This window comes from Sinohyriopsis cumingii, chromosome 15, assembly GCF_028554795.1.
Source record: "Sinohyriopsis cumingii isolate HCF-2022 chromosome 15, ASM2855479v2, whole genome shotgun sequence".
Classification (NCBI taxonomy): Eukaryota; Metazoa; Mollusca; class Bivalvia; order Unionida; family Unionidae; genus Sinohyriopsis; species Sinohyriopsis cumingii.
Genome location: NC_142975.1, coordinates 93,155,168 through 93,178,025, shown reverse-complemented (window position 1 = coordinate 93,178,025; position 22,858 = coordinate 93,155,168). Strand labels below are relative to the sequence as shown.

At 37.2% G+C, this 22,858-nt stretch overlaps 1 protein-coding gene across 1 annotated transcript; it reads right to left on the bottom strand.

Annotated features, from left to right (window-relative positions):
• Nucleotides 1-470: 470 nt before the first annotated feature.
• On the bottom strand, nt 471-22,599 carry LOC149782323 (cytochrome P450 2H2-like). The gene is made up of 4 exons (XM_089934864.1): nt 22,033-22,599; nt 13,353-13,874; nt 1,512-1,952; nt 471-873 (listed from the first exon to the last, which is right to left on the bottom strand). Exons 1-4 carry the CDS (start codon nt 22,385-22,387, stop codon nt 677-679), a joined length of 1,515 nt encoding a protein of 504 aa, XP_089790990.1. The 5' UTR covers nt 22,388-22,599; the 3' UTR covers nt 471-676.
• Nucleotides 22,600-22,858: the final 259 nt, after the last annotated feature.

Here is a 22,858-nt window from a genome sequence, read left to right as displayed (position 1 = left end):
ATGTTTTGTATGTTTTCTAATTTCATGGTGTTTGCTTTTGTAATCATATAATTAATTTTTTTTTTCTCTTATAGGTGTTGTCTAATGTTGTAAAGCGCTTAGAGCTTCTAAAGATTATGCGCTATACAAAGTCCTTATTATTATTCTTATTATTATTATTTTATTATTATTATTATTATTATTATTATTATTATTATTATTAATATTATTATTATTATTTTATTATTATTATTATTATTATTATTATTATTATTATTATTAATATTATTATTATTATTATTATTATTATTATTATTATTATTATACTAATACATATCTGTACAAAATACTCATGTCTGAGAGAGTGAAACAGTAAATGGGAGATGACATAAACGATGGTGTCAAGGAATTAAATTAAAAATGTCTAGTTTCGTGAGGGAAAATAGTACTAAGGCAAATAAAATTAGGAAATGGATGAACATTTCAAGACACGTGTTTGAAATGTTTATTAAAACGTTGTGTATAATGCAAACCTATTTCTCATCTCAAAAATGTTTAGCCGGAAGAATGGACACACACACACCCAAACATGGAACAACGAACGTTAATAAATATGTATATCATGATACGTAAAACCTAATATGCTATACAACATGCAGACAGTTAAGTGTGTCATAATTCCATAAAAAGTTCCGAATCATGCTTCATCATCTCTCGGAATAGCCCGAATGTAGAAAGGTTTAGGTGAATGAGTAGCGCCGAAGATTCCATCCACATCTTTAATATCCAGTTTCGCGTGTTTCTGTGGCATCAGCTCAAATCTCTGGACAAGAGCACTGATGAAAAGAAACAGCTCCATTTGTGCCAAGGACTCACCGAGACAGTTCCTTCTCCCTGAAATTTTAGAAAGGCTCAATAAGGCGGTTGGTCAGACATTAAATATTTATCTGAATTCATAATTTGAAACGGTCTTGGGATTTAAACGGGCGATGCATCAATGCGATTAGAGCATTAAATCGGCGTTGTTTGCAGTAAATGGACAGAGACTCTCTCTCTCTTTCTCTTTCTCTCTCTCTCTCACTCACACACACACACATTATATATACATGTGTGTGTGTGTGTGTGTGCGTGTGTATCCTAAACTATTAAAATTATTGTGTTCCCAAAATCGAACCCACCGTGTTGTAGACAAATTTGACATCCAAGCAAGGTTGCTGTTTAAGCTAGTAATTTTTTTTAGCAAGTTGTTATTTAGTCCTTTTTTGTACCTAACTAGCGTTAAACAGATGTCCGACATTGAAATACATATACAAAGTTTATCCTAAAATAGCATTCATTTCGATCAAACAATATTAATGTTGGATCGTTTGCTGATTTGCAAAGGAGAACTGATTAATTTTGTCTCTAACATCATTACCGTTCATTTTTGTGGAAAATTTAATGTATGTGATTTCATGCTTAAATGCATCGTTTGGGAAGAAGAAAGGAAATGATTCGGAATTTGGAAATACAAATTTTCAGTCAATCCTTACCAGTGAAGAACGGTATGAATTCGTTCGGTCTCAACAATCTTCCCTCCTCACTGACGAACCTCTCCGGTCTGAAGTTCTCAGGATCACCCCAAATTCTAGGATCAGACAGAACAGAGTGGATGTCTGGTAAAATTCGCATGCCTTTGGGAATGTTGTAACCACGAATGCAAACGTCTGTCACTGGAGCATGTGCTATGCTTAAAATGACGATGGTGGACATTCTTAAGACTTCCATTATGAATGCCTCGGTATAAACCAGGCTCTGCTTATCCTGCATCGATGGGAGTCTCTCAGTCCCAACATTTTCTTTAATTTCTTCAAAGATCCGTTTTTGTATATCAGGTCTTGTTGCCAAGTAGAATGAAGCCCATGTGACTGTGGTTGATGTAGTCTCCGTTCCCGCAATAAAAAGATCCATTACTATACCTGCTAAGTAATCCCCTGAAAGACAAAAATATAACATTGAATGCATCGTGATACACATTTGTTGGTAATTAATGTCAAAGCGTGTTACATCAAATTCATGACGTTGTACTTACATCACATGACTACTCATGTCCTCCAATCATAGTTATTATAAGGCACAACTATCAGAGGTTAATTGTGAAGATTAGAAAACTTCAACGGTGATAAGTAACCAAACAAATGGTTATTATATACACGTTTCTGAAATGTGACATAACCAACGTTGACGTGACAGGTTCTGGCACTCGTAATAAGCAAGTATGAAGCGAGTATAGATACAAATACATATGCGTCGACTATCCACTAAACACTGTCATGATTTATATCAAAGTTCGCGTGGTAAACAAGCCGACCACTATTAGAGGCGATTTATTACACACACCAGTTAAGGTTTTAGCCAGGTAACTATTATTGAGCTTAATTGGGTCGACATTGTTTTAAGACAAATTTAACAAAATGTTGCATATATACTTGCAACTTATTATTCAGACTTCGCGACTATTTATTTGCATGCCTTTAGCCTATTATTTCAGATTACAATAAATAAATAACTTACTCTACATGGTATTCACGCAAACGAGTGTGATTTTGCTGGCGTTGTGTGTTGAATTTGATTCTAGATTATGTCTTAAAGTTGGTAACTGAGAATAGCGGCATATTCAGCTGTCCTTACCAGAAACATCTGCCCGCAAGTATTATTGCCTGCAGACGAAGACTCACCGAATTTATGATTGTAGCAATAAACGACGAAATCAACTAAATCAGCTCGGGCGAGACCGGGAAATACAAAATAAAAAGTAGAATGAGAAAAGCTGATATACTTTTAATTTTCTGACTTTCTGCAGAAGCGCCTCACTTAACGGTGAAGCAACTACATGTAATAGCATCACATTATAATATTAAGATTCCCAAGTTGGATTTACAGGCCGTAAAAACACATGTGGTTGGTAATGATCGAGAACGTCTTCCCAGTATTCAGCTGTTATTGTCACTGATTCACTTACTGCATATATTATTTCGAAATTTAGCAACCTTAGCAATGACCGTTTAAAGATTACACGCCAAATCAGTGATGCTTACGATCGATCATTCAAGTAATTCACCTTGTTGTTGTTGAGTTTAATTATAGTAGCGTTCGCACAATTGTGCATGTGCCACTTTTTTCTGACTGCACCGCAGCCTGCTAGTTGTTCCTGGGAAAGGAGATGGTGCCACCTCCCCCAGGCTTTTATGGATTCAAGGAACCCTGATAGTTTGGCCTCAATCTGTGGGTCCATAAAGGTCCATACAGTTGAATGGTTGGCTGTCATTAGTGGGAAGAAGAGCAAGGAGTGTCCGTACGAATACATGCGTGGATGTACAAGTCTGCTTAAACCCTGTTAACACCCACATAGGCAATCCTTTCGTGGTTGTCTCCTGAAGTATGTCCGCAAAAGACATTGTAAACTCATACAATGCAGCCTTTTGTTTGTAAAACCCTTGGCAACTATCATGATCTATATTTGAAAACGGATGTATCTGAGGACATCTGGGGCACGGTCATCCGCGATCGCTAGCATTAAACAGCTCACATCTTTTTTCACCAAAATTGGCTTGCCCGTGGTACGCACTGTTGAATACAACGTGCGTCCAGCTGAAGTTTTTCAATGCATTTACAAAATTATGTTTGTGAAACGTGGATTCTGTGGTGGGATTTTGATGGCTAGCCACCCATACGCTGATTCCAACAATCCACTAGTGCACGGACACGATCCCGCTGTCCCATACGATTCCGTCATCTACTTGAAACATTCAACTTGTAGGCGATAATGCATACCATGCCGGTTGGTGAACTTAAATGGAACGATCATTAGTGCAAGTGAACAATGCATATGAGAGTTTAATGAAAACAGAGACATCGGATGAATCATTTATATTGACCGTTAATATCTTTGAACATATTCTGAGCAGCCACAATAATTACCCACTGGCCCCAGAAACGCTGTATAAAAGCAGATGTATTTGAGGAGAACTGGGATATGGCCATTCGAGAGTACAAGCATTAAACGCTCACATCTTTCTTCACCGGAATTGGTTCGGCTTGGGACGCGTTGTTGAATAAAACGTGCGTCCAGTTAGAGGTTTTTTAATGCATTTACCAAAATATATTTGTATGTGTATCTGAAAATGTATGTTCTACTCCCTCAAAAACCCAAGACAAACCAATTCCGGTGACGAAAGATGTGAGCGGTTTAATACCTGTACTCGCAAATGGCCGTAACCCAGATTGCCCAAACACATCTGCTTTCAATTATAGATCATCATAGTTGTCAAGGATTTTTCAAACAAAAGGCTGACAAATAATCCACAAAATATTCTTGTGTAAGTACGGAATTATAAATGATACCTGACGCAGGTTTACGAAAATCATCAAATTCGTTATGTTCCAGAGAACTAACAGTGGCTATGTAGTACACGTACTAAAAATCCAAATATATCTGCGATTGTGTATGTCAATATGACAATTCCACCGAGTGTTACCTTTTTCTAACCCCATGATTGGCGCCCTACATACCAATGAATATGCACCTGTGTACACCGGTAACGGAATAATTGGAAAAGAACATTTTATTAACGCAAATACAATGCCTTGTTTGGAATAACATAAGAGAACATCTTTCAACAGATCAGAATTGTTCGGAACAACGTATAAGATAAACAGAACATGGATATTATCGAACGACATTCGAGTCCCGGAAGGTATTCGATGGTAGCCACATTGCCATACACAGATCGAAAATAAAGCTCACCAAACGAAAGAAGTTTATTTCCATAGTCGTATCGAAACTACTTATGAATGCAAGATAACCACGCATAATATCACTCCGAGGCCGACACAAGAGCACAGACGTTATATATTTATCTATGTAACACAACGATACGCACACGTGCCTTTGGTGACCAGAGACAAATGTAACACGCTAATTTTATTTCGAGGTTTGACTCGCACGGCCTCGCAAATACACAATGGAGCATGTGTGCACCCGCCAAATGAGATTGTTTCAAGATCTCTTTGCGGTAGTCACACAGGACCCGTATAGTTTCCTCACCATCGACTTGATCAGAACTTCAGAAAAATATCGATTCGGTTTGTACATAACCATTTTAAATGACCATCATAAATATAATGTCAAAACGTGCCAGCCATATCATGACAGAGTATTGGGAGCGAAAACATAAAGCTGCAGACAAACGCCAGGCAAAGACCCATAATGTTATACACGTTACAATCATGACAAACTACATTGAAATATTGGAGAGTTTGCTTTGAACCAACGTTTGCAGCGCTAGTTAAATCAACACATGAAACGGCGGAAAAGGCGAACAAAGTTGCGGCAGTTATCGAAATAGATGAAGAATTGGATCTGCTCTTCATGGCAGCCTACACTCTTGAATCCCTGCCAAGGACTCTTGAAAGAGTAGAACATAACTTTTAAGGTACACGTACAAATATTTTACAATGACAACCAGCCGGTACAAGTCAGAAACAAAAACTAAGCATTCATTCTTTAATGAAGAAGACGCTGACGCATGGATCCATGAAAATAATATGCCGCTATTCTTCCACCCTTCAAGTGGCGATCATGGATGATTAAACTGCCAACGAAAATACATTTTCAACATATGAGTGATGAATGCCCGAAGTGGATATTTTGGGAGCTCGTAGAAATATTAAACGATAAGGCTAATGACAGGAAAAAGTTACATAAAATACCTATGGAATTTCAATACAATGACAGTAATAGAGGTGTTCAATAATGGAAAGAACTTATGGCAAACCATTTTACAGGATAAATGATCTCATTTCTGCCACCTATCCAAAGCAGTAGTGGACCCATTTCTCCCTAATTTTCAGACAATATTTTCCGTCATTCAGGAAATTAATGTTTTTTTTTTTTAAACTGAACCTGAACCCAGAGGAACGGAAGAACTTGCACTGACACAGTTCTACCAACGGACCGAAAAACAGGTAAATATTTTTCCAAGCTAAAAAGCTGTAGTCATGCGAAGAATAAAAGAATCTGAAGCAGCTACAAGAAAAAAGAAATATCAACAAAAGGCGGACATTTTCAGAAATATAGAGTTAAAACGCTTAGCAAGAGGACTAAGAAACCTATACCCACATAGGAACAACAAAGGCCTGAAATACGCCAAAATCCCCAAGAAGAAAGACCTTCTATACCAGAAACTCAAGAACAAAAGTGCCATGTAGCACCCCAGCAAAGATATTCTGCATCAATACCAAAACATAAACAATCTGCACCCCAATACCTATTTCGTCCAAACAAAATTTCAAAGACATCAAGAAGAAATAAAGATGTTTCCAGAGAAGCATTAAAATAAATGATAAATCCTTGGTGAACCGTGTGACCCACACGACGTTGTGAATAGGTTGAAAACTTTCCTGGGTAACAACGCACCAGACGTTATTAGTGAGACCGTATCGATTTGTCAACGGTTGTTCACCAATGACATCATCAACACGGGAACGTTTTGAGTATTGATATAAGCAGATAATGAAGACACCGATGATGTATTTAGATGAAATTACTGTCAATGACGCACCGTGCTTTTGTCTCAATGATTACAACCCCATCAACGAAATCAGAATTGTATGTTACTTGACCACACCAATCACCGCACAGTACGTTCGCACACTCCAGATCGCACTAGCATAGTGTTGTGACCCTATGGTCTTAAACTAATTAACAGGAAAAGTGAATACAAAGACGTTATATGAGAAATTAAAAAGAACGTACATTATGGTGAATACAGTTCGAATTTGTCCTAAAAGTTATATTGCAAGTCTAAAAGTATCAAGTATTCTAAATGCGTTCCAGTATTATTCCGAATGAACTCCAATATCTTGTGCTATTGTGCCAATACAGCTGCTTTATCTCAATAATATAGTCCAAAGTTTCATTGAATGAACTCACGGCAATTTCAAGGAGCTACTTCTACGTCTTTTGAGTTGGACCATCATTGTCTGAACAAAAGAAACATCTCTATGTTATTTAACAAAGAAAATCGGGCCCGTGCCACATTTATTCAGCGAGGAAAAGAATGATCGTTTCAGACATTATGGCCTAATCAGTATGATTTTATATAGACGTAAAACCAGGCTGCTGAATAACCCTCGATAAAACTGAAATCATTAATGAGTTAAACATTCCGAACTAAGTTTCACCGAAGATGACCATTATGGGAAAGAATTATTGATACAACCAAACATTTTAAGTGCATTTGCATTATTATGTATTCATTAGTCTGCAGATGGTAACGGAAACATGGGTTGGGTATGAATGCTATATTGTTTTCTCTCTTATCTCGATAGCAATTATGCAACAAGAAGTATATTATATAGTGCGAGAGTTCCAAACAGAACGCATGTTTAGGATAGTGGACAATGGCGATAGAGATAAAGCATTTTCTCAAGATTCGCATTACAAATGTTAACTTTTGATCGTGGGTTCTAGTCAATATTTCCATTTTCAAATTAGAGGAGGGACTTTTGGCACCAGTCACCTTACATACATGGTGAGCAACTGAGTGGGAGATAATCAAATGAAGGGTCTAGAAAGTAAGAACACCCATAGGTCAAGGAAATGAGCATAAGCAGCATCTGCAGAATGGAGGACGCCTAGATGTTTACATGAAAGGTCATTTAATATTTACGAAATCGAGATGATTTGGATCGGATAAGACAAATATAAATGTTAACCGTAGAAATACGTATAAACGATGTCGATGTATATGTCTCAATTTAAATTTCTTGTGAGCAAAGTGTCATGTGTACTTTTTTCAATAAGAATATATTTGTGTATAAGTGCTTGTAAATAATTGGCTTGCATCAACGACACACAAAAAATATGAGATGCACAAATAGGGTCTTATTTTCTTTGCGTAAACCAACTTTAATATATTTTGTCTGAAGACACTAAGTGAATCGGATTGTCATATTGAATAACATAATATTTCGGTATAGTAGGTTTTTCCCTTGAAATAAATTTAATTCAAATTGAATATTTTAATTTGCAATCTGAGCTGAGGAGGGTATATGTTTCTTTCAATAGAACAATGTTTCAGCAAACTAGTGCAGCACACTGAGTGAGCCTATGGGTCATTCGCAAACCTCAAACTGCCATTGTCCCACATAATGTAACAAATGCCATATCCTCATCGTTAAATGCAATGTCTTCCTGACCTCTGAATAAACGTACAAGACGACCTAACTACATCATTTTATTCTAGAGAAGGGCACCTGTAAATTTAGCCAGAAGGCAAGGTACCCCAGTAACCCTTTTTATTCCAATAAACTTATGCTTGAAAAATTCATCAACAACCTCATGTGCACATGAATGAGTGATATGTAACAACGCATTGAAATAAGCAGTACATTTAACCCACTTCATCCACGATGAGAGGTATTGAGGGGTAGGCATCATCAAGATCCACGAACTGGACTAGTCAGCTTCAGATAATCTTAGCGTATGTGTGGGTCCACAGAGAGAAAATATGATGATGATTTGATTGGACACTGACGGCAACCTGTTCTTGGCTACGAAACCGATTTGCGTCATAAAGACTGCAGTGGTATCTGATTAAGACTGAACGTATATTAGATCAACAGAGGGTATGTGATACATTGACTCTGAATGTAGATGTTAGCTCTATAAGGAAACCGGTTTTGTATGAGAGGAACTTCAGCGAAGTCATGCCGAAATGCTCGAAATTGTGTAATTCAGCCAAGTTAGTAACCATGAAAGATTCCACTTCATAAACAAAGTCAGTGATTGAGGCCAGCGGAAGTCATGATTGGTCAAGTCTAAGGGATCATAGGCATGACCAACACCTCTCAAACACGATGATGGAATGTATATGAAATGATAGAACAGTAGCCTTTAATAGTTATAGAAGAAAATGTTTTTCCCTCGAACAGCCAAACAAAAAGCAGTCAGCTACTTGTGGGGCAGAGAAACTCAAAGAGACGATATTTTGGCCATTGCATCAGTCCATAAAACGATGGCACTTCAGTTCCTACCCCTTTATGGCAGGTGGCTAACTAGTGTACTTCTTTTTAAAGCTGGAGGACTAAATTTATTTTGCTGCAAGGCTCTCCGGAAAAGGTCTAAACACGAAGGAATAGACAGTAAGGGCAAGGATGAAACACGTGGGTCCGGTGCTGTTAGATAAGATTATGCATCGCCTGGATATTATTGTGCAGAACTTTCGCTAGATCGAGAAGATCGTGGATCCAGTCTCTCCCAAATGTGAAAATCGAGCGTCGACAGACAAAACCTTGAGATCCGGTACTGGGGAAACTACGCTGGACAGTTATTGATTCCACCTATTTGCAAAAATATCGATCATCGGTGGCACCCGTAGCGAGCAAATCTGGTAAACAACCGCATGATTGAGGAACAATTCGAAAGGGGCGCCACTGAGGGAGTAAGACCATCTGCAAAGCGCGTATGTAGAGGGAACCGAGCCGGATAAAAAGCCGTTGCTGTATTAAATAATCCGAGGAGATTCAGAAACTCCTTGCCTGTAACCAATTTCATGATGGAAATATGCTCTGCTAGACTGACGTATCAGATCACCCGAGGCTGGGAAAATGTACCAGATTGAAATGAGTACTAAAATACATATCCAGATCGAGAAGGGGCCCCGAGTGACCGAGTGGTCTAAAGCGCTCTCGTTACGGATCACTGCCATCTCACCTCTGTCTGTGTGGGTTCGAGTCTCGGATTCGGCCAATGTAGGTATGTGAGAAAGCTTGCCAGTAGCTTCTCGAGGGTCGGTGGATCTTTCCGGGAATTTCCCGGGTTCTTCTCTCCACCATTAATACTTGCCGCCATGTATAGCCTATCGTATGCTGAAAAATGGCGTTAAACCCAATAACAACAACAACAATTAGATCGAGAAACGTTTAGGAGGAACATAATCGGACCTTTTATTCTAATAATAAAGCGAAGATGATGTAAAAGGTAAACGGGTTGGCTCTTTCTTTGACTAGAATATAATCTAAAGTATGTTTCTGGAGGATGTCATACAAGTACGCCGCCGTGACAGTAAATGCTGCCTCACCGAACAGGAAGGCGATGCAGTTGAATAACCTTTTAAAGGTCACATAACGTATGTTTAAGCCGAACGGGAGGGAGTGAAATTGACATCATGTTCCTAGATTTACGATTGCAGGAGATGAAGCGGGCGACTGATTTTCTCATGGCTATTATGAACTGTAACAGAGTGAGATGGTGGACATTTTGACAATATTCGATAAAGTTCCTCTCTATCTACATTCAATCTATATTTAGTCCTACCCAGGATGTGATCTGAGTGTAAACTATCAGGTTTATCATAACACTGAAATATGAGGGTCATCCTGGTCGGAATCAAGATCTAATTCCCGATAATGCATACCCAAAGGAGTAGACGATCATTTCTAAGGCAATAACGGTACAGTCCAAGAGGATACACCAGAAGCAAACGCTTGCCGTATCTGTAGGATGCAGTTGCCGGATCAGAACCGTTGGGAACAGAAGTTCCCCGTACGGAAGGTAGTATATGCAGTTGTACTGCCAAGGGAGTGGTCATGACAGGAGAGACGACGGATCTATCTATACGATCGCCGGAAAAGCTAAACTTCCATGTCATAGGATGATACACAACAGAACCGATACGATCACTGAGCGGTATGGGCTCACGGCCAGACGTTAAGATCGGAAGCCGTTACGTCATCAACTGGAGGTGATGCTAGAGGGCGCGGCTCATTCATACCATTCATAATCCCCTGCTCCCTGACTTACTGGGCCCAAGGCCGTGCTCGAACATACAGGGTGGTGGGACTTACGCACGATGGACCACCTAGAAATTGGTGGGAACTTCCTCAGAGTACTTAAATCCTCGCATAAAACAGAATAAGTCAGACAGAAAGGGAAAAATTGGTTGAGAACTAATCAACTCTGACGTCGCCTTCTGTACATAATAACCCTCTGGTAGCTTAAAAGAAGGTGTAGATGGTGTAGGGGAAGTGGCAGCTTCCTCGATCATCTAGATGTAACAGTATCAGTGGGTAATTTTCGACGTATCTTCATTGGGGGAGGGTGTCAACGTCGCCGCTCGCCAGGCAGGACCCCATACAGTATGAATTTCAACGATAAATACATCAGTACGCTCAGCCTTTGACATTCTGTCTTTATCCATATTCTTTGAATTTTGCCTTAGAACTGTCGACAGTGTATTCTCTGAGAGATTGGCGCACATGCCGAATATATCCTACAATAAACAGTTTGCACATGCGACGCAAGAATCATGTAAAGCTTCGCTGGCTTTGAATACATTACACATAGAAAATTTTCTCGTCAACGAAGGTTCTGAAATGACGAAGAAACAAAATAAAGAAAGATGAATAGTTAACTATGTTAACAATGTCAGAGACACCCACTATGCTAGAACTGTTAAATAGTGTTCGTGAACTCGAACTATAAACACGTTTTTCTACTGCAATGAAGACATAAACTTATATGTCACATAACGCAGAGACTACGTCCACGTAGGTACAACAAATTAATTTAAATATGCTCGAAATAGGAAGAAAAAAACAATACGTTTCTTGCTACGAGTATCTTGTCTTAATCTAAGAAACGGAAAGGAGCGAAAACCAACACATTTTGAAAATTCAACAAAATAAAGTATTTCCCTACAATAAAAATTGAAATTTAGAAAGAACTTACAGTATCGTGAATTAAATCTCAAACAGTCCTAAACCTGTTATCACAAGTCTTAATGTATAGAGTTCCACTTCAATGCCGGTGTAGTTCCAAATATTGTATAATATTGAATGTGTTGATGTGCCAATAGTCTTGAATGTCCTAATCTGCCAATGACCTGGAATGTAGTGATGTGGTGACAGTTTTTGGCGTATCATAATAATGTAATCCAAAAATGAACATGACTGAATTCACTCTAATTCCAGAATATTGATTTAGTGTTTATCAGCACTTTGTAATTCCAGTGAATAGTGTAAATAAAAAATACCACCCAAAATTAAAATCTGAACACAAAATAAGACTGATTCTACTTCGTATGTTAAGGTAGAAATGAGTAATTTTTCAAGCAAACAATATTGATATATAAAGCTATGACACAATAATAGAGCCAGGAATTGGGTCTGTTTCATTTCTAAAACATTCAAAGTTGTCAACAGGTTTAAGAATTTCTAAGTTGCAAAATGAATTCCTAGACACAGATTACAATAAAAATGTTTACCTTTAATAATAATGATCTGAATATTTAATGTACAGTCTATATTAGGTAGAGATTGTGTTGCATACAAAATATATCTCTTCACACAGAGTGATCAAGAACTTGATTTTCTACATAGGTCAATTGCAATATATATATATATATATATATATATATATATATATATATATATATATATATATATATATATATATATATATATATATATATATATATATATATATATATATATATATATATATATATATATATATATATATATATATATATATATATATATATATATATATATATATATATATATATATATATATATATATATATATATATATTACCTTTTGAAGCAGACGTAATAAGTCAAACATTACTGTAAGCCTCAATAGATGGAATCAAATTAACATAAATATCACGACGGTTTAGAGAGTCCAAGTGAAAGAATCTCTGTTTATTACAAAGAGCGTAAAACTAGTGCCACGTGAAGGCAGCAGGGGCAGATAGTGGGTAAGAGTTATTGCCTTTCGTCAATATATTATGGAAAGAAAAAAATGAATTTTCGTCTTTGCGAGGACTGGATTCGGGAGGTAGTTGGACTTATACTACTAACGTTAATGTGATAGAACAACGTATTCGAAGGACACAGTAATGTTCCTTTCATACAAGTAGGCCGATATATAAAGGACAATGTCTCTCATATAAAAGCACACCTCTTTATACGCGAAAATATTACTCCTATAAAGGACTCTCGCTCATAAAATACAATGTTATGTTGAAAACGTACACCTTTTGCATAAAGAATAAAATATATCGTAACAAACACACTAATCCATAAAAGGCTATTCCTCTTTTCAAATGAACTAATTCTCATAAATGACAATGTTACTACTAAATCAAGCAAATTAAGAAGAATATTAGTTCTTCTTGTAAAGGACTCGTGCTCATCAAGGACATTGTCTTGTCCAGACACCTTTGCTTTTTTATGCCATTTCTTATATGTTTATTTTGGTAGTTTTCTTGTTCTGATAGTGGCAATAAAATGGTTACATGTATAAGGCTGAAATATTTCCTTACTTGTAAAAATGCTCCTCGTTTCTCTGTCGTCCACCTTCTTCATTTCTGATATAAAAGCATCAACGAAATCCTCGATATTCCCATCATCGAATTTCTTCACGTGTTCCTCAATGAGTTCATCCAAAAAATGTTTTACCACTTGCATTTTGCGAGTAATGTTTTTGACTCCAAATAAATCCCCTGGAATGAATCTTAATATGGGCCAGAATATCACCGGAGATCCAACTGAGACGAACTTTAGAAAGGAATTGAAGCCATCCATCATTGTTTCAAACCTAGGATCTTCGTGACTGAAGTGGCCACCAAAAACGAGATGCGAAATCACATTTCCGACACTTGTCTGAATAGGGGCCATCATTTGGAATGGCATTTGGTTGAATCCTTCTATTTCAGATAGAAATAACTTCACTTCCGAGTGAATTTTATCTTCGAGTGTTGACTTCCCGAATCCAAAATTCCGTAGAGTCACAAGAATAAATTTCCTTTGATTCCTCCACGTGTCTCCCGAAACGGCTGTGATACCTGTTAAAACAATCGAGAAAGAACTGTTATAGTGATTTGTTTAAAAATGGAATAAACAGATGTTTGAATTTCTTTTGTACAGACAACAACCATGTTTCATGAGGTGAAAAACTTCGTCTGTAACAGTTATGCTTACGAAGCTGCCGGTTTACTTCTCAAATTAACTGAAATTAGCGAAATTCAGTAAGGTTATATATTCGATAGTCTTATGAGATTTGATAGATTTTTTTCTACACATTGCGATTCCAAATTAAATGACTGTAACAGGATAGAAGGTTGAGTTGTCATCTCGACCGGATTTAAGTGCTATACATAATTAACATTTTTGTTTCCATGTGGGCTGTATATAACTTCGATATTTTAATTATATAGTGTACGAGTAATTTTCACATTTATTTATTCATCTTCATATATCTAAATATACCGGCATTTAATTGTATAATTGTTTGGTTTAACACTCGTGTGGCATATCTTACCTTTACTAAGTTTTAATACTGACCGGAATAAACCCCATTCATATCAAATGATCTATTTGAGCATTATCAGTAACCCCTCCTCAATAGAGGTATATAAGGAAACGAGAAAAGAGTGTGAACGGTTCTGAAACATTAAATATAAGACCATTTTGCGTGGTTAGTTTTTCAATAAAGTGGAATATTTTATTGCAATGTATACAGTTTTATCTAAGGGCATATACCCATGTGTTTCTTAATTACATACCCATTAAGCTTACAACTTTGATCTAGTTCTCGATAAATGTTCAGTTCATATTCCAGCATCCCATACCCATACCGATATTTCTGGATGTATAGAACATATATTTACCCTCTTGGTTTTGATTCCCATTTATAACGTGTGTGCTGTATGCGACAATACGTGGAAATTACATATGAGTATCATCTACTAAATGTAAAACAAACATCTCTCAATTTGCTTGATTTGTTTACTGTGTAAAACCGGCTTCGTGTATAATTTTAAAAGTTCTACTGAGTGCGGCCACCACCATCACCGATTAAAATAGAATAAAGGAACAGGAAAACAAGAGCAAAGAAATAATACCAAGAAGAGGATTGATTTTGCTTGACTTGTTTACTGTTTAAAACAGACGTTATTCCTGCTTTCAAAACATTGCGCTGAGAAAACACACAGACTAATTGAAGATGGCGGACTGTTCAGATGGACGTTGCAGTGCTTATGTGCAAATCATGGATAATTCTGTTTATGAGACTCGCTCCAGGAAGAAATATACTGAACTGGAAACAGAAAATGAAGGTGATTGTACTGTACATGGGAATTGTGGTTTAAATGCTTTTTATGACGCAGATTTGGTGAGTGATGAGCCTGACAATGCAAACAAGGCAGATCTATGCTCGCAACCTCAGTACACGAGTACACAGAATGTTGATAATACATGTTTTGACAGAGATGCCCAAGATTCGAGTCACCGTTGTAACAGCCCAACATATCAAGATGTCATATCTCAGGTTCCCAATCAGGACTATATTAGAAGACTTGATCAGGAACTAGATAATCTACCCAGAGACATGTATATTGAGAAATTGCCAGAGGTTTCACACGACAGTGAAGATATTGTAACCTGGTACAGGTCAGTTTTATTTAGTAGAGTACGAGGTTTTCCTGGCTGTCCATCTGGATATTTGGTTGTTAGAAAAAACAGAAATGGTGTAAGTAGTTTAATAAAATATGCAAGGGATTGTTATTCTTTAGCTATATTTATAAAAGGGGATCCTTGCGAGATCGATTCTATTTTTAGCAAGAAGAAATCAAACCCTAATGTACAAGCTGAACATTGTGAACATGACGATGAACATAGCTCAGGGCAAGCAGAACAAGTGATTAATTCAGCAAGACTCTCGCTAGCGGAAATCAAGAGTGATTGCGGTCATCTACAACAAACTGTCGTTTCGCTCAGAGAAGAGATTATATCTCTGAAGGCAACCCAAATCACATTGGTGAATATGAATGACCTTAATGCATTCCGTGCTGATGTAAACAATAAGGTACAGGCACAATCTCAAACAATAGAACTGCTCCGTAATGAGATTACGTCACTGAAAACTACTCAAAGCGTGTTGATGAAAGAAAATGAAACTCTCCACACCATCACCGAGCAACTTAGAGTTAAGCTGATGAAATCTTTGAGTAAACCCATGTCTTATGCGGATGTCGTTCGCACGAATAGTCCAGCTGTAAGTAACCTATCATGTAGTCCCAATGGATGTGGTGATAGCTCTCCATCAGTTGCTGCTCAGAACAAGATTCATGTGTCTAACTGTTCATCTTCCGTCTTGATCGACTCTAACAAAACTGGTTGCGATACACACTGCCGCCTATCAAGTGAATCTCAGAACAGAACTGCAGTGTCCAACTGTTTGTCTCCCGTGTTGGTTGAGGCTGACGACTCTACACCAGGTACAACGGCAGTGGAGTCACGAACCGGTGTAACGGCCCAAACAACTATGGAAAAGAGTGGGGTCAGTGCTCTGCAAATTCTGGTTTCAAAAAGTTCGGATATAATTTCACAGACTTTCGTTAGAAGACATATCGCCCCCTTCGATGGAAATATCCCACAGATTTATAAAGCCAGTGTTCATCCTGATGTGACAAATGTTGTACGCACACCCATTCAGAATCAAAATAAACTGTTAACTTCGACTTCGACCAGGATAGAGAACGCTAGGCATCCGATTACTAGCAACAGTAATGTGAAAGGTATAGACTTGAAAACCCCTCCTAGCAAGATACCTACCGTTATTGGGGGTCAGGTAGAAAGACCTAGATCATTTGGTAAATCAGGTTTAGAAATAGGTTCAGAGAGTATTGTTGGACATGAGGATGTTGATGACAAAAATGAGAATGTTGTATTTGAAGGTATAGTTAGACGTAGAACAAGGCGCTTTTATGTGGGTGGCATTGGCGTCAAATCTACTGCTGAAGGCCTCGGTAAATTCTTGAAAGAATACGATATAGATCCGTTATCCATAAAGTTTATCCACAGTAGACGTAATTGTCTATCGGCCAAGCTGACTGTATATAATTCAGACTGCGACACTGTTGAAAATGATGTAACATGGCCAAAAGGTGTTTATGTAAGAAGGTGGTATGGGAATCAATCTTGGCGAGACAGGTTTAGCAATCGCGATCAGGAGGCAAATGAAGGTGCAGGATGCGATATTCTGTGACTAGGGTGACAGTTAATTGTTCATAAATTTGCCATTATGTTCTGTCGTAAGTTAATGTGTTTTGTCATCTTTGTCATTTTAGTCCTGCTTTCACGATGCATAAGTATTAATATGCCTATATTGCAAGTTAATATGAATCTTAATATACTGACCTGGAATGTTAGAGGAATTATGTCCTCTGCTCTTAGCTTTAGTGCAATGCTGGATAAATATAATGTTGACGTAGCTTGCGTAACTGAACATAAACTATTACAGCACATACTTCCATTTTGCGATACTATTCGTTCTGATTATAAATGCACTGCTAAGGCAGAGGATATTTCCTCTAATTGTATGTTAATAAAATGTGGTAAAGGAGGAGTTGCAATCTTCTGCAAAACTTCTCTCATGAGATATGCTAACTTTATAGATGAAGTTAATAGTGACAGAGTTGTTGGCATAGAATTCAAATTTCCTGATATGCAAAATGTATATATTTTTTGTGTATATATGCCGACCCTATTATATGGCATAGATTGTTACAAAGCGCAAATTGAGTTGATTCAAAATCTCTATGATCAGTACTCACAGCTGGGGGATGTGTATTTTACTGGTGATTTCAATGCAGTAGCTGAACCAGCCACTTTCAGAGATTACAAAGATAGAGTATTTCATGAGTTCTTGCGATATAATAATCTAGTGAGTGCTGGACATTTAATAATATGCACTGGTTCCCGCTATACGTTCACCCCAGCAAGAACGATGATTGATCATTTTGTACTGTCGGATCAATGCATAGGTAGATTACGAAGTGTGCACATTGTTTCAGATCACGAAGAGCACGCGATATCTGACCACCTCCCTATCCTTACTTCCCTTCGTACAGTGACCTGTGGGAGAGACTTCAGACAGTCTATGAAGAGAAACAACATAGCCTGGAATAAATTAAACGCTGATATCTTGAAAAACTATCAATCTGAGCTGGACCTTCGCCTGAAAACTTTAGATATAGATACTATTTCGGACAATGTTGATAGCTTTTACCAGCACATTGTTAATGCAATACAGCAGTCAAGCGACATCGCGCTTCCAAAGTCTAAATTCAATTATCATGCCAAACCATATTGGTCAAATGAACTCAAAGAAGCACATAAACTTCAAAGACATGCTAGGTATACTTGGATAAATGAGGGAAGACCGAGGGGTAGTCAATTTAATTCTTACAGAGAATATAAAGATAAGAAGAGAGACTTTAGAAACGTTCAAAAACTGGCTGTGGAAAAATATATGGGGGAGGTGTATGAAGAAATTGAAAAAGCACATGAATGCGATGTAAGACACTTTTGGAAAATGATCAACATTAAGAGAGGGAACAATACAAATTTTTGTCAGGAACTATCAACTGATGGAGTTTGTGTCCGTGATGATGATTCCATCGCAAATGGCTTTGCTAGATACTATGAGGACATTCACACGCCGAATTTAAACCATAGTTTTGACGGAAACTTTTATGAATTTATAGAGAGAGAATTAAATCGGGGTCTACAGGACGAAGTAAGCCATATCGAGGCCTTACAGACCAGTATCAGTTTAAATGAAGTAAGAGAAATCATTAAAGGTCTAAAGAAATCAAAAGCATCGGGCCATGATCAAATTTGCAATGAACATTTGATCTATGGCAGCGACTACCTCATCGAGTGTATGACAATTTTATTTACTCGGATGATTGATCAATCTTACATACCTGTAGATTGCAAAAAAGGGTTAGTAATACCACTGTACAAAGGTAACAGAAAATCAAAGAACTCCCTCGAAAGTTACAGGCCTGTTACTTTACTGCCTGTTATCTACAAAACCTTTGAGAAAATTATTCATGAACGTTTGGTAACTTGGCTCAAAGATACTAATTCTAGTATACCCAGTTCACAACAACATGGTTACCAAAAAGGTTTAGGCTGCACAACAGCGAGTTTTGTGCTGTTGCAATCAGTACAATATAATGTAAACATGGGTTCACGGGTTTTTGCTGCTTTTCTTGATACAAAAAAGGCATTTGATACCGTGTGGCACGAAGGACTGCTTTTTAAATTATTCACGTTGGGAATTACGGGTAAATCCCTTTTGATATTTTTTAACATGTATACAAATTTACAGAGTAAAGTTCTTGTAAATGGGTAATTTTCAGATTGGTTCTCAATTGGCCAAGGAGTGAGACAAGGGGGTGTTTTGTCAACCTTGATGTACACAATATTTATAAATGACTTGCTGCTACAGTTAGAAAATAGTGGATTTGGAGCAAAGATTGGATCCTTAGCTGTGGGAAATCCAACCCTAGCTGATGATATTTCACTTTTGGCTATATATCCTAGCAATCTACAAAAGCTGTTAGATATAGCATACGACTACAGTAATAAGTGGCGATTCGAGCTTAGTGTTACAAAGTCATACATTATCATTTTCGGACCCCAATACAAGAATTTTATCAATATGAAATGGTATATTGGCCCGTCATGTTTGCCGGTCACCGATTCGGCAACACACCTGGGTCACCGGATTAACTCAAAGCTGACGTCGCATGACGCAATACTCGATGCATGCAAGAAAGGGAAAAAATCTTTTCACGGTCTGTTTGGTATTGGCATTAAACCGAATGGTTTAAATCCTTTGGTTGCTGCAAATGTAATTAAAAAGGTAATTTTCCCTTCAATGTTTTATGGAAGTGAATTATGGTGTAACATTTCAAAAAGTGACCTCGCTTTATTGGATAAAACTCTGAGGTATTTTGCCAAACATTTACAAGGTTTTCCAATACATACAAGATCAGACATTGCCCTGGGAATGCTAGGATGGACATCAGCGCAGTCCGAAATTGATAGAAGAAAATTGATGTTTTTACACAGATTGTGTTTGATGCCTAACAATGTACATACTAAACGTGTGTTTAACGTTGCGTTATTTCACTTCATTCTGAGCGGATGCATGTCAAGCTGCGGGTTAATTTCAAATTTATATTATACCTCAAAGAAGTTTGACTTGCTCGGGTATCTAACTGATTATTTACATTATTCTGAAATTCCAGATAAACATAATTGGAAAGAAATTGTAAGGTCAAAAATTGTTGGTCTTGAAAATAGCCTCTGGAGAGTTCGTATGTCTAATCAAGCAGATTTTGATAGATTCTCTTCGATACACGAATACTTACGACCTGCCTCAGTGTGGCAGTCGGCTAAAACTAGACAACACACTAAGGTATTTACATATGTAGCTAAACTATGGGCTGCTGTTCCACAAACACAGCTTGATATGTGTATTAGATGTGGGAATGTTTATACAGACTTGATACTTCATTGTTGTGTTAGTTGTCCTTATATGTCGAACTTTCGAAATTCTTTCTGGGATTTCCTTACTGATAAATTTCCCCTGAGCCTGCACATTACGTTATTTAATGCAGAAGATGAGCTGCAACTACAATATCTTTTAGGTAAAAGGTTACCATCAGGAGTAATCGACAAAGAAAACTCCAAGCTATTCGTCCTGTATGCAGCATACTTTGTCATGCAGTGTGCAGCTATCTTCTGTAAATAAGGTACTGAAACTTGCAACTTATGAGTTGACGAACACTTTGTTGATTGATATTGTGTAAGAATTTGTATTCCAATATAGAATATTTTTTTTTTTTTTTTTTTTTTTTTTTTATATTTATTGATTGTATTCAGATGATTTATTCTTATATCATGTAATCTTCCATGGAAGGAAATAAAGATGATGATGATGATGATGATGACAATACGTGGAAATTACATATGAGTATCATCTACTAAATGTAAAACAAACACACACGCGTTATGTATGTCTTACACTAATGGATTAAACATATCCCTACGCAATATCAAAATAGTTCTTTCCAAAACATCTTCACGTGAAAAACTGAAACCACTTTTTTTATTTTGCTTAAGTCCGATAAGTGCGAATTTAGTTTAAGTCACTTCATTTCATTATTCTCAGCTTCATTGATTAAATATTGATTAATTTATTCTTGTGTTAGAAATATGCACATAAGCTCTATTTTCGTGAAATGAGACAAATCCTTAAAGATTTGGCTCCATAAATATTACAACGTTTCTAATACATCTATATTTTGTTTTTGAATCATGCAACATATCTTTGTGTTACTAGTCAAGGTTGTCAAATCCTCCAATAGTTTTCAATATGTTATTCGTCCAGGCTGTCAAACTGTCCAATAGTTTTCAGGCTTCATCCCGTCAAATACTTTACTATTTGTTGCTCGTCACAGCTATCAGCAGATTTATACTATTTTACTTATATCATTATTTTCATTTAAGATCAGGAATCGTGTGAAACTCAATCTTTATGTATAATGATTAATTATAATGGAAACCCAAGTAAACACCTTTGGTTATGTACAGTGTTGCTTAAGAGATGCACTATCACCAGTATCACATTTATATTTAGATTAGATAGCAACTCTCAAAATCACATGCGTACAGTCCTTCTATGGAAAATGCATGGCATAAGGCACCATTCTATGATATGTTTCTGAGTTCCATGCACCTTCACACGTTAATTATCTACCATAAACCAAAGATCCTTAAGACAATAGTTTGTCAAATTTGTAATTTTATAATTTTGCAGTAAAAGCAAATGAGCAATGAAAATAACATGAGTGAGAACGTAATTCTTCTAACACTGTATGCCGACACAAACGACATATCTAAAACATAGGTCAAAGGTTGTTAGCTCAAAGATTCAACTTCCGTGGGTTGAAAACCACACGGACGTGAAATACAGCAGCTGTGATGGATTCCAGACTAAACAAAGGTAAAATCCTGCTACTGCAGTTTTATGATAATGTTATTGAACATTGACTACCAAATCGAAGAAAAGAAGGCGAATAAAAAATGTACAGAGGGCGAGAGAAAAAGACGAAAAGAGACGTAGACACAAAGAAGGGTGACCTTTTCCTCCATTAAGAATAAGTCCCCCTAGATGGGCAGCTGGTCTGTCCGAAAATTCTACCCCACGCTTGATGAAAACCTCTCTTATCGCCTCATAACCACAGAGGATAATCGTTGGACTGGGTCCTAGGTACAATTTGTAGATGTCGCCATATTTCTTTTGTAGCCTTCTTAGTGATATTCTTATATCGGGGTCACTCTTCAGCTCCCGTCCATTACCCACCATAGGGATCCATGCGGGTCCAGGGAGCTCTTTGCCACTATTGTGCTGTCTCAAGAATAGGACTGCGAACAAACTAACAATCAGTAATCCAAGAATTGTGGAAAGTGTAAGTCCGAATAGAATTGTATACATCTCGAAGGCTACTCCAACGTTATTGTATAACTAAGGTAGACTAGTGGATAGAGCTACTCGCCGAATTAGATAGACGAATTTTAAATAATTATCTAAGTTAGAAATCTCTCAGCAGTGTTCAATACACAATATGTAGTTTGAATAATATTCACCATAATAATCGAAGGAACACATGGATTCACTCGGAGGAACAATAATGTCTGTAACAGCCTTACAACACTGTCTCATAAATAACATTGCAATTTATAGACCAAATTGTAGGTCAGTTCATCGCAGAATTGCGCAGGCCTTATCGATCAAAAAGTGGGACGGAGTGCTATTGTGTAGGGGACACCTTAAGTCAGTTTTCTTGACAATCTTTGGTACAAAAAAGTTCGAAAGAAGTTTAATAATTAGAACATGTTTGGTATTTGTTTGCTACAAAATGTATTTTGTTTTCGTGTCTATCTTACTATTGACTCGTTTAAATGC